General features: G+C 41.8%; 1 protein-coding gene across 11 annotated transcripts in view; it reads right to left on the bottom strand.

Moving 5' to 3' along the window:
• The window catches only part of gab1 (GRB2-associated binding protein 1), a 40,810-nt gene extending 17,739 nt beyond the window's left edge, over positions 1-23,071 (bottom strand). For 2 of the 11 annotated variants that reach the window (XM_068321076.1, XM_068321080.1), the window contains exons 1-2: positions 22,616-23,071; positions 22,358-22,512 (exon numbers count right to left, since the gene is read on the bottom strand). In XM_068321076.1, coding sequence (XP_068177177.1) covers positions 22,358-22,429 — 72 coding nt within the window. In that variant the 5' untranslated portion in view covers positions 22,430-22,512; positions 22,616-23,071. Of the gene's footprint in view, positions 1-327; positions 942-3,380; positions 3,449-3,473; positions 3,753-8,881; positions 9,011-13,149; positions 13,492-22,357; positions 22,513-22,615 lie in introns of those variants that run through there. The other 9 variants (XM_068321075.1, XM_068321079.1, XM_068321078.1 and 6 more) reach the window with 7 other exon arrangements.

The raw sequence follows: 23,071 nt of genomic DNA, 5'->3' as shown, positions 1-23,071 counted from the left end.
AACTTCATTCACCGATGATGTCAGTGTACCTCCATGTAATGGTCCACTGGTTTGGCCTTCATAAAACCACAGGTGATGAACGATGTCTCATCAACAGAACGTCACTTCCTCTGCAGCAATCTGCAGTCATCTGAATATTTACATGGAGTCCGAATTCACTAGCGTGTGCTTCATGGTGGTTTTGATAATATCCAAGCACTCTTCCCTCAAAAGAACCACAACACCAGATGAACTATGTCCCTTCAGCAGAAGTGGGAAACAGAGGAGACTGTACATTATATGTCAAATATTATCAATTTAATACATGTCTACATTATCATTACGTACCTGCTATCAAGAATAATGAAGAACCTGATGAGATGTCAAGTCCTGCTTTTCCTTTTGGATAGTCCACATAGTGTTGAATGAATGGCTATATCCCAATAATGGCTACACAATACCTAACACATCTGGTCTCAGGGTCAAAAACATTCCTCCGGGATTAATAAAGTATCTATCTATCTATCTATCTATCTATCTATTCTCAATCACCCAGCTTACTCTACCTTCACCAAAACGACTCCAGCCACTAGGAAAATCATTTTCACAGCCACAGTGTTGGGGTCGGGATGGCATGGGACAGTTGTGGAATGGGAAAGAGGGGACGACCCTAGTAGGGCAGCTGTCCCTACCAGCCTCTCCCCTCCCACTTTGTTCCATGTACCCTGGTGTCTTCTGATAGGGTGAGACACAGGAAGACACCCTCCATTCATCCACTCAGATCCTATGGCATATGGGGGTCAGACAGAGAGAGTATTGAGGAGCTGACTAAGACGATGAGAGAGGAAGGGAGGGCTGGATGAGTAGAAGCCACTGAGTGCAGCCATCAGAGGTCTCCTGACCCAAGATCACCAGAGCGTAGAAAACACACAGGTTGTGGACAGAAGTAGGGTTAGGGTTAGTGTGTAGCAATGGAGAAAAAAACACTGGCGTGGTTGATAATAGGAATAAGAAAAGAAGCTGGAGAAGACAGATTAGCTGAATCATTTGCAGAACACACGCTAACTCCAAAAAAGCACCACTAGTCTACAATTGTAAATGAAAATATAAAGACTACATGATTATTATAATCATTAATATTCTTAATATTCCAACAAGAACAAGACACTTTCACATTGCCCCTACAAAGAACAGCACCACTTTCAACCAGCCAAGAAACAGAACTGCAAAGAACTCCTCATAAAAAGACTGTTGCCAACTGCATTGTTTTCTTGAGTAATTCTTAACAATGAAAGTAAGTAAGAAAGAAAGGAACATGAAAGTGTGAACAACTAGCGATAATTCCTTTCAGAATCTTTCTGGCACCAAAAGGAACATTATTCCTGTTGTCATGTATAAAAATTTTTTAAAAAGACATGGGAAAGGTTCACTTTGAGAAAAAAAAACACAATGCCAAAAATTCCACTAGGACAAGTGAGAGTAACAGAAACGGCGTGGAATCGCTGCGATAACAGAAAAATATCACGCACAGAGAAAACTGTCTAAAAGAGCTCTGGTTGCAGAGTAAATGTGTTCGTTTCGCTAAATATGTGAAACCAGTTACTAGTGAACAGTCATGCCATCACTCCAGCAGTAGAAAATCCTACTTTTGCTGTGCTTAGACAGATAATTGTGCTTCATGTTTAAATGCACCCCTAAAATTCTTTAAGTGCGCTAATTGCTAATGTACCGTCATTACAGGCCGTTAAACTCAATACTTAAACTTCCATAGATCGAACGGTAATTCATGCTGGGCCTGTGGGCCTCATCGTTTCTGCAGTAGCAGCAGTTAGAACGTTACACAGAGGGTCCCTTCAGCTAAAATGGACAGGTGTGTAGTTTCATTCGATGATGTTGTTGTCTATCGGATACACACAGAGAAATGTGTACATACACTGGATTCGATTCCGTCTGACGCTGGGAGTTCGTGATGGTGGAGCTTTCTCTACTCCACTTCATATTCTGGTTAAGCTAACAATCTGGATGTGCAGTTAGCACTTAGCAGCATGAGCATATCCACGCCATCTGCCCTGTCTGAGTGGGCTGTGGGTAAATGACCTGCACCCCAGCTGCACTGACTCATCCTGACTAGGACAGCTTCTCTGTCATCAGAAAAATAACAGAGAAAGCAATAGAGGGATGGAAACGGGAGCAGGATTAGCACTGAGAAAAGGTGAGGAAGAGAAGGTCAAGATTTTGGTGAAAACAGAACAAATTAGCATCTGTCATTCTTTTCTCCAATTTACTTGTAAGAAAGAAAAAAAAATCATTTTGTGGTCAACTGATGTAAAGAAAACTCTTCCCTGCTGCTTTTACACTGATAGCAATCAATCTCTCTCTTAAAGAGGAACCTGAATATACAATAGTAAGTAGTGTGTCAGGATCTATCTGAGGACTCTTAGTGGAATAAGGACACTTAGGGCGAGATGAGAAAAATGTTAAGTTGAAATCCTTCTCGAAACCAACTTTATGTATTCTCGTTAGTTGTAAAAAACTCTGGTCCATAATATTAACTTGGCTTTAGTTGCAAACATTTAAGAATGATAAATTGATAAATTTGATTGAGTACCAATAGATAATAATGATAAAGATGAGTACGTGAAAATCACACTTCAGCACTATAATACAAATGTTCTCCCTATTTTGAATTATTGACTTTTTTACTAATTAGTAGCACCTACTACACTGGAAAACTGTCAAATAATAATTCCATGACAGTGCAATCAGACAAATGCAGGAAAAGGAACACACCATCTTGTTGACCAGGGTGCTTCCCAAAGCCTCACTTGCAGGACTATGGGACTATGCTGAACAAAGGCTGTTCTACAAAAGGAAAGTCATGCACGTCAGAGGTTTGGCGCTAATGGCATTGGTGACGAGGTCTGCAGAAGCAGAAGGAGAGGAGAAACAAAAGATCTTCTATGCTTCATGCGGCAACTTGTATAAATCAGTCTTTGTCTCTGAGACATGACTGGGGATCTTACTAAAAAGCTATTTTTAAATCTTTCAGCGGTCAAAATGGTAGTTAATGTACAAGCAAGAGTGTGTGGCCTTTGGCTGGGTGACGCTGTCCAGCCAACGTCATCAGACGCCCGGCTGCTGAAGGGACAGGAGACGTTTGTGCAAAAAGGTGCCAGCCTGAAGGTGGCCACCAGCATGTTATCCACCAGTTCCTGATCTCAGGTTAACACTCTGTACTCTAATTAGCTGAGTTAGGATGGATAAGACATACCTTGTCCCACAGCGAGGAAATTTCCCAGTGTTGTTAGATGAACATTTTACCTGACATGGGCAACCACAGCAAACAAGAATCATCAATACTATACAGTAGATAAAAAGTACTGAACCAAACTCAACACCACCTTAACAGACATGTCCACATAGACCTGAATTTATCCCAGATTCCAATTGAGGCAACACGTCTTCAGAGCTTGCTTGAAAATCTCAGAGCCTACCCTGCAAGCTTTGCATCCTTTGGAGACTTTTTCCTTCTCTGTCTTGCAGTTGTTGTTCCTGGAAGCAAGTGGTCGTGTTGTTTTTGTTGTTGTTTGCGCCCTCTGACTTTATCATGTGCTGCAGAGTGTGGGGGTCTGTAGCTTGTGACCTCTCCCTCGTCTGACTTCCTGTTCTCTGTAATCAGGTTGTCCCAGACTCTCTTAACCGCCACTACTAAATCAAAAGGGGAGGGTCTAGGGGGGGAACAGTGGGTGAGTAATTGGGAACCCATCCCACTAAAAAAAAAAAAAAAAAAAACAGCATATAATCCTTTTTGACAAGGAGCATATTCCACTTTCTGCTAAAAAACTGGCTCTTGGTTTTATAATTTTGGCCACTACTATCAACTATTTATTTCATCCTTTACCTTCAACAGCGACTTGTTTTTTTTAAATCATTATCTTTCTGTTGGTCACAGAAGTGAAAGTAAAAGTACAGAAAAAGCATAGAAGTTCAAATGAAGGTGAAGTCACAAAATTAAGTCAATGTCATTTAAAACACAAATCTGCTCCATCAGGCTTTTGGCAAATTGTACAGTGAACGACACCCTTTACCCTTTCACATTCGACTGGAAGGTAGCCCTCAAGTGATTGCCTGGACTGTGCAACCACCTCTCTCATCCTAAATGGCATTGATTTTCAATGGTCTTTAAGTGTGTTATGCCCTAACTGACATCCTGTTTCACGAGGAAATACATCAAGTTAAAAAAGCAAAAACGGCGTGTCAAGGGGGCTCTAAAATCTGTGCCTTTGCAGCACTTACACTGCTCATCTATGGATTCTAGCAATGCAACATTTACCTTCAGAACAAAATATTTCTTTCTACATTTCTATTGATAACTTTAAATTTGAGAGTTTTTTGTGGAACTCGTGACAAGGCGAATCACATTCTTTCTCTTTCTCGTGTAGCATCTGAAGGCTCTGTACTCTCCCTCACATCAGAGCCATCCTCTGCTTCCTGTGGAGACTTTATGGTTCTATTTCCCAGCTGCACAGTCAATAAAAAAAGTTCAGATATGCCGCAGCATGGATAGCTTCCGCTACGTGGCTTATTCACAAAGCCTCTCCCTTGGCAGCCCACTGACCCCAGAATCTCCTGCTAATGCTGCAAAGACTGCTAGTCAACAACTGGAAGTCTTATTTGACATGAGACACAATATTTTTTTTGAAAAAACCTTCTGTTTCACTCTAAATGTCAACATGCAGGTTTATCAGCTGGCATGGCAGATCCAATAATATGCTTTTTGTTATGCTATTCTGTAACGACAAAAACAATAGTCAGCACAAAGACTAATGACGTTTCAGGGCAGCCCAAAGGAAGTGCAGTCACACACGAGAGCTTTACACAACTCACTTCTGCAGTAACCAGATCCTTTTGGACTGCTTTTTAACCCACAGCAATCAGCAATCAACTGCAAATGTGCAGGTGGATAATTACTCTATGGAATTAACAGCAAGCAACAATGCAAAATTCATTTAAATCTTAAATATGCTTTCCCGTTTTTTGACACTGGATCCAGAAAAAAATAGCTTACAAAGTTTGATAAATTTGATTTAAAATACTATTTTATTTTCACCCATAATAAAATGGAGGGTAATGACAGCTTGGAAGGAAAGCTAAATAAGCTAAATAAGGATTGGGCCATCCAAGTTAAAGCAACATCAGTTTTGAAAAACACCTGCAGCAAAACTCCCAACTGGTTCTGAACTGATTAACTGTCATCTCCGTCCACAGCATGCTTGTACTGTCCTGAGGTGAGGGTCAGGCTCCTCATTTCTCTCCTCGCCAAGAGAAAACAAGAACATATCTTTGTTAAGCTGAAACATCACATCCTTGCTCTGTGTGCAAGCGTCCCCTCTACCCACACAGGTCAGATACACAGTGAAAATCTTAAGTTACAATTCCTCCAGAAGAGGCCGAGCTCACGACAAACATTCTTTCTTTAACAGACTGCAGATAAGTAACTTTGAATTATCACACCAAATTCAAATGTATTCTAAGTGTTCTTGTTGATCAATTATTCACTTGATGTCCTGAATAAATTACCACAGGAAGACAAGATTTTGTAGGTTTGCAAACAACCAGAAATAATTCAGAATTATGTGTCTGACAGTGTACAACTGAGAATTTTTGATCTGATGACTCCATTTGAAGCCTGGAGAAGATTAGACAGTAACTGGAATGACATGAAACTTTCATTCATCCATGAAGTCAAACAGATTGATCTTTAGAAAGAACATACCTTTATCAGTGAAAGAAAAAACTGTACTAGATTTAACTCTGAAGCATACAGTTCTGCCAACATCAACGTCACATCCACTTCTTTGACACTGGAAACATTGGGATCATATTTTTATGGTCAGTAGTTTATGGCTACCAACAGAAACATTGTTTTCCATAAGGGATTCAGAATCAGCTTCGTACCTGGTCCTGCTTTAAAATGTAATCAATTCTTCATGATCCACAAATCAATATGTTAACAGTTTTGAGACATGTAGCAGACAAACAAGTTTTTGAATTCATATAGCATTTTCATACTGACAATTGTTTAAAATACTAGGTAATTGACTTAGGTAGGTTTCATACTCAGATGTAAGTTGTCAAAGAGCTTTACATAAAATCAAAACAAGAGAACAGGAAATTGAAATTGAAAAAAGTTTAAATAACAAATTTAAATAATGCTTTTTAGACACAAAAACACTGCATTTCTTATATAATGACCTACTACAAATAAGGACTATTTGCTTATTAATAATGGTATGACCTGAAAAACAACAGCAGCTGGACACGCTACAGAGTTAACACTTGTGTTTTTCCATTTTGCTAAAAATACTCTGGCAAACAGACGTTTGCTGTGCAGTGTAAATACAACGTGCATGTGTCTGTGCTAAAAATAAATCTGTCTGAACAGTTGCGATAACAATCTTTGATATTACTGACCATTTCAACGCCACACGTTCAAAGCGGCTTTTCTAAACAGCAGCGTTCAGCTGTTCCGTCTATGTCAAAGGGTTGACCCAGCTGTGGGATACAATTGCAACGCTCACAGTATGTGCATGTTCATCAATCGATAAGGATCACAAGGGGAACCTGTGATCAAAATGAGCCAGTTCTCTCTCTTTTATCATCCATAGAATCCCTTCGCTCTCTCTCTTTCTCATTTTACCATCTGACAGCCGCTCCTCTTTCATGTGCAGCTGTGAAATTCTCACCCAGCCAGGCGCCATCTGACCCCGGCCTGAACAACCTCCTAACCATCCAAAGAACACAGAACTCGGTAGTCGTACTGCTATCGTACTGCTTTGTAAACAGCACACACAAAGATGATCATTTTCATGAAAGACCGCCTGAGCAGCAAACAGGTGTTCTAACTTTTGGGCTTTCCTATTAGCATGACAACACCATTTTTCACAATAGAAATTAAAACAACAGGAACCAAAACCACAGGTGTTGCTGAAGAAAGTATCAACCTAACCAACATTAATATAAAATAAAACCTACAATATCTACAGATAGGAATGCACCTATTTCAAAAACAGGTATGGAACCCTCCAGTGCCATCGTTCTTCTTACCTCTTCTACACAAGCAAGGACGATGGTGCCACTTACACTCCAACGTCTTCAAGAGCAAATGCGAAGCTCCTGTTGCTGGTCCACTAATTCTAGCTGGGCGGGGACAGGAACTGTCAGACCAATAACCATTCCCATTTCATTTGAGTATCCACAGAGAGAGGGAGGGAAAAACCGAGAGCCGGTGTGTAAGAAGGACAACGTGGGAGAGATGCAGCAGATCACATCTCCAGTATGTGATTCTGTTCCACGGATGAGAGCAGGAGGTCTTGTCTGATTTCAGAAAAATGGGGTTGACTGAATCAGTCTTCTATCTACCACATTTCCCATCGCTTTTAAGTTGGGTTGAGACTTAAACTGTGCTAGCGGAGTAAAGCATTAACTTACAAAGAGCAGGTTTAAACATTAACGTAGTCTACCATCATGTACGACTCAGCTTGTAGCTGCGTACTAACGTAGTATCTAGTAATGTTCAGCGCTTGCAGCGTTTGCTTCTTAATAAAAACTACAGCTACTGACTGTGTTTTCCAGCAAATATGAAGCTTTGTGAATCAGAAAAACAGAGGGAAAAAAACACACGCAAGACAGAAAAAACATCCCTTAGTGGAAGTTTCCACTTTGTTAGCACTTTTTATCTTCCTGGTCATCTGGTCCCAACACACACTCTGGACAAAAAGATTTCCTGTTTTGCCTCCTTTTGTCACTGCAGTTGTGCTGAGGAGTCCAAAGCTAAGTTTAGAGCCTTTTCTTGAGTAACATTAGCTGCAACGGTTTACGTCTTAAGTTGTCGGGATTCAGGTCTCCAAACTGGGGAATTAGACAGCAACAGTTTGTCTTTCCTTCGGACCCTCAGAACTCCCTCAGTGGAAATCCACAAATGTTACACTGACATACTGTTACAACGTCAATGTTAGCAAGTAGAGGAGATAAGTTTATTATTGTTTTTATTTGTTAGTTTTTTTGCAAAAGGAATTGGTTCAGGATCCCAACAACAACAGTGAGGTTATGAGTGAGAGATACTGATTTTGGTCTGACAGCATACTTAGCAATTTACTGCACAAACACACAAACACACACGTGTGCATTTGCATAAATATATATATTTTTTTATTGGTTGTGAGGACAACCAATAGAACAACCCGAACAAAGGGATACTAGAATGAAGGCTTTCAGAAGGATAAAGCAAATATGCTAATAAAATGATCCTGGTCAGAGAACTGTGGCCTCAAGATTTTTCAACGAAATCCAATATTCTCCACACGATCTATCACCGCCGGGAACATATGATGGCTGCTTCTTTGAAAAGGCAAGTCGTACATTTAAAGCGTTTAAAAGACAATACCGTCATGAATTTTAACCCCTGGGTCTTTCTTATAAATTTTCAGATGTTGTGATTATGCATTCATCCTGCAGCTTTCGTCATGGACAGTTTTTCATGCTCCATTGTAACGACTCATGTTTAAGGACTTAAGGGTTAGTGGTAACTATCCTGGAACACAAAATGAAGTTAGCCATGCTTTTAGCAATCAAATGCCCCAAACAACACAGTTATGTAAGAGCTATCTAATTCCCATCCACTTCCTGTCTTCTGTATTTTTGGTCGGGCCTTCACCCCAAAGAAAAATCTCCACACTCTTATTTGAGGAGCAATCTTAGTGGTTAAGTCTGTTTCAAACCTTTGCTGCGATCAACACCTGAACAATGTTTCAATGCAACTAACAAAAGTCGTGAAACAACAATAACAAAGGCAGGAAAGGAAAAACTTCCTGGTTGCTAAAATGCAATTACTGGCTCTCACCTGGTTCAGAAGATTCCAAGCTTTGCATCTATAAAAATGAGAAACGTCGTACGAGAAGCGAGTTAAGCAAGCTCCTGTTGTTGAGTGAGTCTGGCCACTTTCCTGCCTACCCTGCTAACTTCCCTTCCCTTCTCTTTACTCCATAAAGTCTGAAACACCCTGCTCCAATAACCCCTGACCCACAGGAAGTAGACACAATGGACTGAAAATAACACACCACCTCCCCTGGCAACAACTGCTCACCCCAGTCCCCACTGCACACCACTGCCCCACTATAATACATGTGCAACATGCCAGCCCAGGTTGGGTGGGAAGAACCAAAAATATCAGCCACTGGTCACAAGCTGGCCCACACGCCAGAAAGTGCATTCTCCCGCTTGTGACTCACTCCTGCACGCGGACAATGAGTAAAAAGGTCTAGAGTTTATTACTGGAGACCTGCTGAGATGTTTACCCACTGAGAAAGCGGCATTTTTGGTCCCCTTTGTTTAACAGATTATGGAAAAAAAGTGCAGGTCTGAGTTTCATTAAACTTCATGAATCAGAGACACACAATGTGTCACTTTCTAAAAACACAAGCAAGCAGGTTCATGCCTATTCACAACACTGCAAAGAAGTGCATCTCTCTCACACACACACGCGCGCACACACACACACACACACACACACACACTTTAGCAATCTAAGTAAACTAATGGAGGTACACACTCCAGTTTCGAGAACGCCTGTGGCGGCAGGGGTTTCTCTCATTATGGTGAAAAAGCAACATATAACCGCGGCAGTGGTTAACCGCAACCCGTAAAAGTGTCCTTGGGTAGGTGTGTGGATGTATGGTGTATATATTTATGGAAATATGTGGCTTATTTGTTAATCTGAGAATGTTTAAACATATTTTTTCATTTAACCAGTGTATAAACCAATCACCCAAAACAAGAAGTATTTCTGCATTTTAAAGCATTTTGATTGATCAATATAAAAAAAATGAGCTGGATAATAGGCGCATTGTTAATACTGTTGGTCCATTTTGTTTGTGCATCTAACTCTATCATTATCCGTGCACTAACAGCAGCAGTCTAATCCAATCAGTTCAATGAAAATTATTCCAAACCACATTTAGCTGCCAGGGAGAGGTTGCCTTCGACCAGATCTAATTAGTCCCTCTCTTGCTCCAGCCCATCCACAAGGAAATGGCTTGAGATGCTCTTCACATATAAGAAAATGGGCTCTGATACGCTCTTCATGTTGCCAGTGGTGTTGCATTAAAAAAAAAAAAGTATCACAGAATTTTGAACCAAAAAAAAGAGCTGCGATACGATTGAACTTTCTGGTTTCTTCCAGTTAATGTAAATGAATAAAATCAGCTCTGAAATCTGGAGGGGCTTTCGTGTGTGTCGGTGTCACTGCAAATTATATTTTGATCAGCTTTCTCAGATGTGTAACACTCCAAACTTATTCTTAGCACATACATTAACCGTGTTCGGTGTCCTGTTCTACGAGCTGAGTCGTTGAGCGTGCCGAGACTTGTCGAGTCAAAGACACGCCTCCCTTTTTCAGCCAGTGGCCTGAAACTGTTACACACCTCCGCTCTCGTCAAATTCAGATGATACTGCTTCACTTTCAGTTGAAAGGGAATCTATGCGGTGTCAACACATACCTCAGAGGCCGTGCGCGGCGTGCGTGTTCATGTGATTCCCATACAGTGATTCACATCAAGTGAGGAATGTCTGGAATCCCTCTTTTACGTTCACTTTTAGCCACCAATACCAGCAGCAAAGATAACCATGCTATTTTTCCAACTCGACCATTACGCAAACAGCCTCAAAACAATGTCAGCTTTTTTTTAAAAATGTCCTCAATGACTGTAGATTGGCTTCTGTGGGTGTGTGTTTGCATGCCTGGAAATTTGTTCTAACAGCTTCTTACTCATTCATATTTAACTCACCTGAACTCTGCATCTCTCGTGCACACAGCTCCACCGCTTGTGGAGAACATGTGTTGATGAGAAAACATTCCGATACTGAACCTGGATATTTTGAGCCATGTCCCTCCTGAAAAGTCCCAGACTAAAGAACAACTGAAGTTACTTTTTTTTTAAAAATTGAGCGATCACTTCAGGAATATTTCAAGCAAGAGTCAAAATTTTGCCGTTTCCAGTTTCTTAAAAACACATATATTTGGTCCTTGTCATTCCTAATGAGGACTGTACTGTGTTATTTGGATCAAACAACAGTACCATACACTATTTTAGACATTTTTTAGATACCGTAGTTAATTGTGATAACAGGCAGATTAGTTCACACGATGAAAATAAATGATAATCTGTGAGGCGAGCTGGCCAGCATCTGTAGTGTCCGACTCACAGGTTGGATGGGTGGGCGGAGCCAGGCACTGTCATTGACCACAGCAAACCGTGCTGTCGGCTACACACCACCCAAAAAACGCTTAAACCTTGCTTTTAATCTCATTCTCACTAGGAATCAGCTCATTTCATCCTTACCATTTTTATTTTGTTAATTTTTGTAGTTGAAACTTACAGTGTAACATCCTATAAATGTGTTTTTGTGTCTGTGGATCCTTATGAAACCCCTGAATGTTCACCAATAAGGTCCAGGAGTAGGTGATGTCCATCCATCAATTGATTTTCTTGTATATGAGAGGATTGCAATCGTCCCATCTGCAGCCACTTGTCTGCCTTGTGGGTCAGGGGTCTGCTGGAACCTTTCCCTTGCTATGAGCAAAAGGCAGAGTACACCTCAGACGAGACGCCAGCTCATGGCGGGGCAGATAAGGTGAAGTGTTCCTCTAAATTCCCCTTAGCGGTAAAAATCCTGCTATGATCTGAACACGATACTCTAATTCTGACTGGGCCTTTAATCCGATTATTAGCAGAAGAAAACGTTCTGGTAATCTCCTAATGATCAGACTTGTGAATACAAATGAAACAAAACAGTGCAGTTTCTAATGAGGCTTTAATATTATTTTTATGAAAGAAATACACATACCTCACCTACTGCTACGTCATAGTATTTGTTCCTCTATGGTGGTGAAGACACACTTTGTGATGATGAGAGTAAAATCCTGGTCATCAATCATTACCTATTACCCCAGAGTGAATCCATTGCATCTTCTCTGCTTTAAAAACAGTTTGTGGAAAACTTTTCCTTAAAAATTTCATACTGAGGCATGAAAACACTAAAATAAGGATTGAATGCTTGGGACTTCTTTGACTTTATGTTAAACTGTCCTGAAGGAAGAAACATAACCTCCCTATTCCTCCCTTGCTTATAAGCTGACAACAATTACTGCGGCTCCTTTACATGATCAATGAACATCTTTCTTGCAGGTGATTTCCAGTCTCCATGTTCTTTAACATCACTGTGTGTACAGTGCCCTATTCCCTCTGTGGCTGCCCATTCTCAGTCATCAGAGCCAAAGCCGTATTACAGATAAGAACGTCTCCTCCGACTTCAGGATGTGTTACTCTCAAAACAAAAAGCTGATCACATTCCCATATCTTCTTCTTGTTTGGTCTTTTCAGCTTCCCAATTTTTCACATCGTGCAGAAGGTCAAAAGTTTCACACTCTGCTCCTCCACAGCCTTGACATTCTTATCGACAGCATTCTGCCATTTGATCACTTGCCATCTATCCAGCTGTTTTCATTGTATCTGCCTTCGTTCCTCCTGCCCTCCTGCAAATCCAAGCTCTTACCGAGAGTCACATGCACTTGTCAAAGCTGCATCATTAGAATTCAACACATTCCTTTGGCATGGCAGACTCGATTCACATGATCACGCCGTTCCTTGACCGCTGACGTGAAGAAACAATTGCCCTTTCAGCCCCCATTGGCCAGTACAGTAAAACAGTGCACTCCAGCCAAATGTGTACGCAACAGTTCAGGACAGAAAAGACAGCAGAACGTAGACTGTGGCATGGAATATGTCACACATGCATAAAGCACTGATTTGTTCAAACATCTAAGACAGAAGCACATTTTCTGGTTTCACCACTGTAGATAAAAACTGTGCCAATTACTGGGAGAAATCTGTTATGTGCAACTTTTATTATACGGTAATATTTTTGTTTTCTATGCAAAATATATTTGGAATAAATCCTGCTGATCATAATTTTTTCATGATCATAATATTCTCAATATTTATGAATTTTGTCATTTTTTTTTTCTTTTGCATTCACCAACAAGGATTATTATGTTACAAGTAATTATAACTATAGATTGATATTTGAAGTCAAGTAATAAAAATAACCAACCTTGTACGCTGCATCAATTTCAAAATTAGAAGTTGGTTATCCAAATGTCATAAGGGTTAAAGTGGAGAAACTAGTCGACGTATTCCACAGATATCTAAGAAAGCTTTGCAAAAAGGCTAAAAAGAAGAGGAGTGTGTCGCAGGAATTTCAGAGAAAAAGCCAAGAAAGTAGGAGGACAAGGGGAGGAGATCCTCTCACCTCTCGGTGAAGCTGGAAACGAGTGTTCTCTGAGAGCAGGGGTCTGCTGCATCTCTGTGGGTGTGTGCGTGTACATGTGTGCACATTTAACCATGTCCTCTGGCAAAGGTCCAGGCCAAAGATATCAGACAGCACTAGTAACTAATGCAATCACGGATGTGGCCACAACAAAAAGAGTTATCCATCTCTCTCTGTCCATTCCTAATTCTTCTGAGGATTCCTACTCTAAAACACAGATGAATTAAAAATAAATTAAATGTTTTAAATGTTTTTGAAAAGGGTAATTAATGGTGATTGGCTCCAAGCAGTATCTATTTTATTGAAGGCCCATCTAAGTCACAGTAACCTGGAAAATTACACAGGTCAGTAGCAATATTTCGCATCTAGTCTCCAGGATGACACACCAACACCCCCGTCTGTGTGTAGGTCCTCAAGGACAAACAGGCGCACATATTGGTTTGCACACAACACACAGCACACAACACACAGCAGTGGAAGACGGGCAAAAACTACCATGACAGCAGTAGGCTATATTAAGATGCTGCAGACACAGCGGCTAGGGTCAGATCACACAGTACCACATAGCTTAAGTGCCAACTGTGTGTGTGTGTGTGTGTGTGTGTGTGTGTGTGTGTGTGTGTGTGTGTGTGTGTGTGTGTGTGTGTGTGTGTGTGTGTGTGTCGTAACAGGTGAACCTTTGGATATCCATGCAAACAGCTACAGTTGCACATAACTTCAACAGCTGCCCTCAGATCCCATCAGTGTTATCACCCAAAATTTGTACAGTGGTACCTCTACTTACGAATGTCTCTACTTACGAAACTTCTCAGCAGGAAAATATTACCCTGGGCTTGCACTAGGTGCTAGTATGACGAAGCCACTGTGGCTCATTGTAAAAGAATTGAGAAAAATAACAAGCGAGGTGAATACACATTTACATGCATCACTGGTTATTCCTGTCGGTCATAGGAATCAAAAGTCTAAGACTACAAAAAAATATTGATAATATCTTTCATTTACCTTCTGATTGGTCTGTCACCACTCCTACCTCCTCTCAGCATTCACCATTTCTTGTTCAATTAGAATTTTAACACAAACTGTGGTATAGATAGATAGATACTTTAATAACCCCGGAGGAAATTGCACACATCCACTGCTCAGCCAAACACCAGGAAAAAACAAAACAAAACAGAACATACCACAAGACATACACTACACTAACAGACACATGTAGTATTAACAGTACATATACTAAAAAAAATTAAAATTAAAATATAAACAGTATAAAATAAAATTAAAATATAAACAGTATAAAATTGAATTAAATTAAATCCATTTAACCGCATGCTGACCTCGCCACCTCCCCCCCGCTCCTCCTGAGAGAGTCATTGTACCCCCTGATGGCATGGGGCACGAAGGAGGACCTGAGCCTCTCTGTGGAGGTGCTGTGTGACAGCAGTCTGTCGCTGAAGGTGCTCCTCTGCTGGGAGAAAGTGGTGTGCAGGGGGTGGCTGGTGTTGTTCATGATGGCCCTGAATTTAGACATGGTTCTGCTCCCCAGAACTGTCTCCACAGAGTTCAGGCTCAGCCCGACCACTGAGCCCGCTCTGCAGATGAGTCTGTTAAGACGGTCCATATCTCTTTTCCTGCCCCCACCACCCCAACACACAATGGCGTGTGACAGCACACTGGAGACTAAGGACTGATAGAACATGAGAAGGAGCTTAAGACAGATGTTGAAGGAGGCCAGCCTCTTCAGGAAGTACATCCTGCTCTGCCCCTTCTTGTACACACAGTTAGAGTTGAGTGACCAGTCCAGTCTGCTGTCTAGCTGCAGTCCCAGGTACTTACAGTTTTCTACCACCTCCTCCTCACTGTCCTCGATGATCACTGGTTGTGGAGAGGGAGGTGCCCGCCAGAAATCCAGCACCATCTCCTTCGTCTTGGAGACGCTGAGCTGGAGCTGGTTCTGTTGGCACCACTCCACGAAGTCAGCCACCAATGCCCTGTACTCACCCTCATCACCCTCCTGGATACATGCCACAATCACAGTGTCATCGGAGTACTTCTGTATGTGGTATGTATCCAAGTTGTGTTTGAAGTCTGATGTGTAGAGGGTGAACAGAATGGGGGAGAGCACGGTCCCCTGTGGCGCCCCCGTGCTGCTGGTCACCATAGAAGAAAAACAGTCCCTCATACGGAGGTACTGGGGTCTGTCCGTTAGGTAGTCCGTGATCCAGCTCACGAGGTAGGGGTCCACATCCATGGAGGTCAGTTTGTCCTGTAGGAGTCGGGGCTGGATGGTGTTGAAGGCGCACAAAAAGTCAAAGAAGAGCACCCTGACAGCACAGTCCCCGGTGTCCAGGTAGGAGAGCACACGGTGGAGGAGATACAAGACAGCGTCGTCAACCCCAACCTTGGCCTGATAGGCGAACTGGAGAGGGTCCATTGCACCCTGCACCTGTGGACGCATGAGCTCCAGGACCAGTCGCTCTAGGGTCTTCATTACGTGGGAGGTAAGAGCGACCGGTCGGTGGTCGTTGAGCTCAGTAGGGCATCTTTTCTTGGGTACCGGGACGATGCAGGTCTTCTTCCACAGTGACGGGACCCTCCCCAGCCGCAGACTGAGGTTGAACAATCGCTGCAGAGGGTCCCCTAGTTCTGGAGCACTGGCTTAACACTGGATTCTTAATTTCTTTCGATCGATCGTCCTCGCCTTGTCGTATACCAATTTGCGGCTTTAGCTTGTACAAATAGAATCTTTTTCACATCTAAGACACTATTTTGCAATGAGGAGGTTCGTGAAAAGCCAAAGTCACAAGACTCTGGATGCTTCTCTTTGTCAGAATAGCATCAAATCAGCCAATATTTCTTTGGGACGAGGTTAACGTACAAACATCAAATAAAGATGGCATCATCCAATACAGCTTTCTACATGTGAACAATGTCCAATTACTGCCCGGTCATCACACCTCAGCCCATGCTTTAGAGGTGTGTCCAGACTTCTATCGTCGCTGCTGTAACGTCAGTAAAGCTTGATGTTAATAGAGAGTAGGCATCGTGTCAAAAAGGTACACAAATTGTTTAAGTGATCACAGAGAGTGTCAGGTTGGGTAAATCTAGAAAAACACTATGTACGAGACAGAATGTCACATGACTGCAAAATCTGTTTAACCATCACCCAATCGGTTTGAGAGCAATTAACTATTGGAGCTACGAGACAGGGTGGCACGGTGACGCAGTGGGTAGCGCTGTCGTCTCACAACATGGCGGTTCCGGGTCCGAGTACCGCTCTGTGCAGAGTTTGCATGCTCACCCTGTGTCTGTGTGGGTTTTCTACGGGTTCTCTGGCTTCCACCTCCAAAAAGCATGTGCTTCAGGTTGATTAGCCGGCCCCAAATTGCCCGTAGGAGTGTGTGTGTGTGTGTGGTTGTCTGTCTTTGTGTGTGGCTCCACGGTGCACGGTGTAACGAAAAAAAAAAAAGCAATGGATAGAATGGATAGATAATGAAAAAGAAGGAAAGCGTGTACGACCCCTCCTCTCTCTCTTCACCCGCCATCTGGTAGCCATCAGAACCTTCGCACAGGAAGAGGCGGCCGTGCCTCGCTGGGGCGCCAGGGAGAGGCTTTTCTTCCTTCCCAGGGCTTCAGAAACAACAAGCGGCCGGTCCACTGAGTTGCGTTGCAGAGCGGCCCAGCCCAGCCCAGCCCATTGCAGCCTGAGCAGGCCCAGGCACTCACACCCCGACAGACCAGCAGAGAGAGGAGCTCTGAGCAACCTTACATTCCTGCCGGCCGGGCCTGCCAAGAAGCGCTGGGAACAGAAACAGGGAGAGAACAGAGAGCTGCTCTCACTGGAGGCAGCATAATGGTGCTGCTTTTGAGCAGCGCTCCGGGTTTTTTTCTCATGCTGCTCACTTTCTTCTCTACATTCAGAATGTGGTTTTATCCACACATGCATGTCACTTCACACACATCTGTAGTCCTAGCCTTAAAGCGGATTCCACACTGACTTTGTAGGAATTCGAGGCATGCACATTGTCATGTACTTGTTTGCCTGTTTTGTTTTCCTCAACGGACAAACAGACACAAACGTCTGTGAACAGAAACTTCTGCAGCCTTTCTGTCTGGTTAGTATATTTGCCCATTTTTGGCCAGCTGTGTTCTCCTATTACCCAGTTCTATGTCCAGAACAGACTCCAGCTCCACTCTGGAAATAGAAGGACTTACGACACGCAGTATTTTTAACCACCTGTCGTCATTAGCCAACAGCTGAAACAAGACACAAGGCAAAGCAAATATGTTGGATTCTTGTCTTTAAATTATACCCATGTCATATCACAGCTTGTAAGAATGATCACAATCAATCATGATGAATATGGAGCGCAAAAGATGGACTGAACAAGTAGCCTTTGCGAATATCAGAGATTTCTGTCATCTGCATGCAATCATAACTTCACTTATAACTGCTCTTTCTCACACAGACACACATACACAGAATCATATCCCAGAGAACGCAACTCATAACAGTTTTAAACAGGAAAACCAAGTCTGCATGAGAACCAGTTCCACTGCCGCTCTGTGAGTTGCGGATTGGACTTGGCACTCAGGGCGGCGAGCAGCACCACGCAAAGACCCACATCTGTTTACAAAATGCTGTCAGCCTTGACCCGACAATTCAATCCAGCAACCTCAGTGCTCTGCTACAGCAGCACATGAAGTTTAACCAAGGGACACAGCAGTGCAATGCATGAGGAGGACATTATGAATGACCTGCACCAACAATAGCCTGAAAATGCTTCAGAGAATTCATTATATATCGATATGCATGTAAAAATATCTCCACCCATAATGTGACTACAGCTTTCTGAACAATTTCAATGACGTGGAGAATTTCTGATTCCGTGTTTGTTTAATCTACTTCAGTAATAGATTTCATTTTCTTTGCAGTGGCATGTCTTTGCTTGGCTTATTCCTGCTGGGTAGATCCTTTGGCAGTTTGTAATTACATCTTTAATTCCTGTAAACCAAAGATTGGCTCAACAGCTTTGACTGATAAACATACATAACGATTGTAACCATGTGAATATGAGAGCAGTCTAATGTTCACGCTCATGTAAATCACATTTCATGTATTTGACACCACAAGACTGGGCCGGTATCTACCATGTGTCGTATAAACGATGCGCTGCCAAATTTCAGACGCCTTTACTCATTCTGGCGTTCGAGGTTTCTTGGCTGTGTTTTCAGTTGTTATGTAATGATATGATTTCAGACTTACTACATTCTATAAATATCCAGGGAAAAAGGAAGATAATGCTCATTTCAATTGTGTTAAGAAGAAAGAACTATCCGAGCAGCAACATCAGTCATAAATAATATAAAACAGGAAAGAAATATCAAAGCTGGGCTGATAAAATGAAAAAAAATTGTGTTATGAATCGAAATGTTTGTGAGTTTTTACAGCAACATTTTGAAGCCGTGCCAGTCATAAATGTGGCTATGATACGACTGAGACTTTTGCGACGATGACAACAGTCTTGCCTGTGACTGAAGGGAGCGGATAAGGATAACTATTGTAGGAGCAAAGGTATTAATATTTAATGCTTATTTGTTTGTAATGGACATTAAATAATTAATGGCATATGCAATCCATTTTCAAGCTGTGGCAGATAATAGATTAGTAGTTTGCTCGCTCCAAATGAAAACTTGGAGCTGTGCTAGTTAGGACACAGTCCAGTAAATTTTATTTTTGTTAGCCTAAGAGGCTAACGCCACACAAGAACGCCTCTGTTGCATCCCATTCAATTTGGTCGCTTGTTTGTTTGTTGAACCACGTGGGGAGGGGGGCACATAAAGTCTGCATGTAATCTCTGTTCCACTTGCAAAGCACATCTAGTCAATCTGCCCATTCAAAGGGGCAATGCCACTGTCACATTCACTGCATGGATATTTGTCTTTATTTTTAAAATGACATATGTTTTCAGACGGTCATTGACAGCAGTAACAGCTTAGAACCAAGACGGTAGATTCCATCCAGCCAAGAGGAATCAAAACCAGCATGGAGAATGTCCTCAGTCTCCCTGTAGTGCAATCAGAAAAAGACCTTCAGGGTTCAACATTTTCCTTCTTCCAGTCGACTCTGGAGCTTTGATTAAAGCTTGAAGGCACCAGGAACAGACTGATTATAACAATAAAGGTATACAGTGGACAAAAGCTAAGCAAATTATTCAGACTTTTCTTTTTATAAATGAAATATGATCACTTAATATAATGATATCATCTAGAAATGCATTTTTTAAAATGCACACCGTCTTCTAACAAAGTGGTGCTGAAAACGTCCCGGCAGTTCCATCCCTGCATCTCCTCAGGTCCCTCCGGTTAACGCTGCAGATGTGAAGGTACTCGTCTGCAAGCTGTTCCTATGAAGACAGTGTGCCTAAAAAGATTTTCAAAGATTTGAACTGAGAAACATGAACGAAGAAAAGGAGAACTAGATGGAAAATGCTAAGTCATGAATGAAATGTGAGCCTTCAGCTACCAAATATAACGGAAAAGAAGAGGGCCTAAAAAAGCATGTGCACATCAACACAACATGGTAATGAACATGGATTTTGATGTTGTATGATTTAAGGCTTTGAAAAGATTCGGGGACTGCCTAAATCCATCGTTTCATTCACGTCTTGCATTGTGTACAGTGATCAATCACCCCTTTAACACGCTGTATTGGAAGCGAAGCTGTTGCACCTTCAGTCTTCCTCAATGCACTGTCTAAACATTATAAAGTTGTAATGTGGTGGTCATTGTCACTGTTCAAAGGTAGCAACAGCAGCAATATGATGTTTATATAAATGGGCAAGCTAGACAGAGCTAACTTGAATAAGAAGAAAATCATCTCACGATGTCATCCAAACAAGGAGACAACATGAAGTCAAGGAGTGCAGATGACAAGATCAGCTGGTGTTTAACAACCAAGGTAAACTACTGTTTCTGTCATGTCTTTGTCATAAGTCAGCGATGACGAATACTCAACGATAGTTTTTCATTCTACACAACACATGCAAACCTCGCTTTCACCAGAAAAATAACTAAAAACACACACAAAAAAAGGGATTTTAGTGATGACATCAGTGAGTCAAATGACTGCAGTAACTGTCACAGCCTTGATTTGCACTACACAAAGGAAGAATGGTGGCCATTAGCAGCGTATTTAAACCACGACCTGACAACTAGATGCTGTGTAAGTATTTACTATCACAAGTACCAAACTTACAATCACTACTTCCTCTTCACAATGATTTTTACCATCAAAAACAAAACGACTCATCAAATTAAAAAGTTACCAGGTTTTTCAGATCAGACTTAAAATCATGCCACAAATTTGTGGCAGCCTAAATCACAATTCCTTGTTTCTACGTTGGAAATAAATCAAATTGTGTGTATTTTGGCCATCACCTCGAGCAGCTGGAGGTGATTTCCCCAATGAAAAACAGCTGAACAATTTGTAGTTGGACAAAAAGAGGATAGCCAGCATTTCCATGGAATACAAAGCTTCATGGGTCTGAACCAATGAGCTTTTGGAGGCAGCCCAACCATGTTCTTGTAAAAAGCGATTGTTAGATTGCATTAAATACTACTTAATATGGTTTAAAAATTAAATATATACCGGTACTTGTTGTATTGTACCTGGTTGGGAAGGCAGAAGACACTAAAAATCACAGTTAATCAGATGCTCCTCTAAACATTCTGTGAGATGAAGTGTCCAGAAAGACACTAAAAACTGGAGCAGCTAGTTACTACAACCCATAGAGAAGAAATTTTGTCCTGCACCAGCATCTCCTTTAGTTTACTCATAATAATTCATCATAACAAATTTTGAGCTGCCTTTATATTATAACACAGGATGCATAAAACAAAAACATAATCTATTACCATAGTTTCAAGGCTGGTAGTGTTTACTACTCAAACATGCACCCACTGACAGAAAAACTTGGATTCTGAACTATGAAATGTGATTTTGCTTACTGTAATCGTCTAGAAGCTTATTTGTCAACATTCCAAAAAAATCCGAAGAAGTCACCCACAAACACAGACAATTACTTGCCGCTCGGAAATAAAAATTTAAGTTGTTCGCCATAGGTTACAAAATTATTCAAAGTGTCTTCCCATTTATACACAATCCCACCTCTCCCATAAATGGAGAACAGTCTTTGATGTTGTATCAATGGAGATGTGTTTTTGCTGCAAACACTAAATACCGGTACATTCCTCCTTAACACAAAGTTTCAAAGTTTAGGTGAAGCGATCAAGGAGGTGGTGATGGAGATCTCAACAAATACACTTTTAAAAAAAAACCATGGTGTGTTCATTGTTTGGGCGCATTTATGCAGCATGTGCACAAAGTATATAAAACACATATCTGGATATTCATCATTATTAATCAATAATAATACTAATCTCCCCAGCTCTATGTGTGAGTGACCAATTGAAGGTGGGATGCAAACACTTCTTTGTGCGTATGTCTACAAACTATAGATTTTGCAGTAGATGTTTCTTCTCATGTATGATGGTGGGACTATATTAGCATTATTCCCTGAGGTAAACGGTGCACCGTGTATTGGTCCAAAAGATTTAATCCTCAGAGGTAATAAATACTGTGAGAACGGAATGACAACCAGCAGGTTGTCTCTTAAAGAGGAAGTCTTAGAATGTGTCCCAGAACAACAACAATGTGCTGAGGAACAAACAAACAAGTCTCCTACTTGCTAACTCAAGTCACTCGTACTTCAAGGACCGCACGGCAAAAGGAGATCAGAGGTCACACACACACACACACAGTCAGTAAGAAAAAAAAACACGACAAAACTTATGGGCAGAAACTGGAACGCAATGAGGCCTACACGCCTGTCACTGCGCCCGGCCGTGCACATGAATCCGTCCGGGACAGAGCCGACACCTTGTCCGGCACGTTACTTGAAAACGTAATAAATGGGATATAAAGTCCACTTACGTAACGTCTCAACTTTTTTTCAGGTGGCGACTTTCTGAGCCACCCTGAACACACCACATCTCCCCCACTCATTTCTGCTCCTTTCTGGCTCTCCCTGGAGTTCGAGCGGAGATTTCTGTTGGGCTTCGTTTGTTTTTGGGAGTGTCTTCTCGTACCTAAAAGGAGAACAAAAAAGAAAACGTTGACACAAAGCTCAAACGGCGAAGTTGGAATTTCAAAAAGTTGAATTGCAATATTTTTTTTAACTGCGATACATACCGTCAATCCTCCTTCGAAAGTCGACTAAATTCCCAAACGAAGCAGTTCTCTGCAGTGCACCGACCTGATTTTCCACGGGTTGTAGTCAAATGACCGGGAATATCCTGAGCTTGGAGTTCATAAAAACGTCCGTGGCACCGCCTTTTGTACAAATATCAACAGTGGCCTCTGTATTTTGTTCAGAATGGAACGCCGTGGTGGCAAAAAAAAAATAGACGCAGGCAACTGAAAGGCGCCAAGTTTTTGTTGTTATATGGAACACTTCATGCTAATTCCCGTCAAAGTGGAGCGCTTCCCAGTTGGCGAGATCCGACGTAGATGTCCCACGGTGTGCCGGTGCATAGTTTTCGTTTCTCGGCGATTTAAAACAAGCTTCACCGTAAACAGTGGTTCCGCCGAGCTTCCCTACCAGTTGGCTCCCATGGTTCCTTAATTATGATTGACAAGGTGGCTCCG

The sequence above is a fragment of the Antennarius striatus genome, chromosome 8 (genome assembly GCF_040054535.1).
Source record: "Antennarius striatus isolate MH-2024 chromosome 8, ASM4005453v1, whole genome shotgun sequence".
In the NCBI taxonomy this organism is placed as follows: Eukaryota; Metazoa; Chordata; class Actinopteri; order Lophiiformes; family Antennariidae; genus Antennarius; species Antennarius striatus.
The sequence above is the reverse complement of the archived record's forward strand: the minus strand, read 5'-3'. Positions and strand labels throughout refer to the sequence as shown.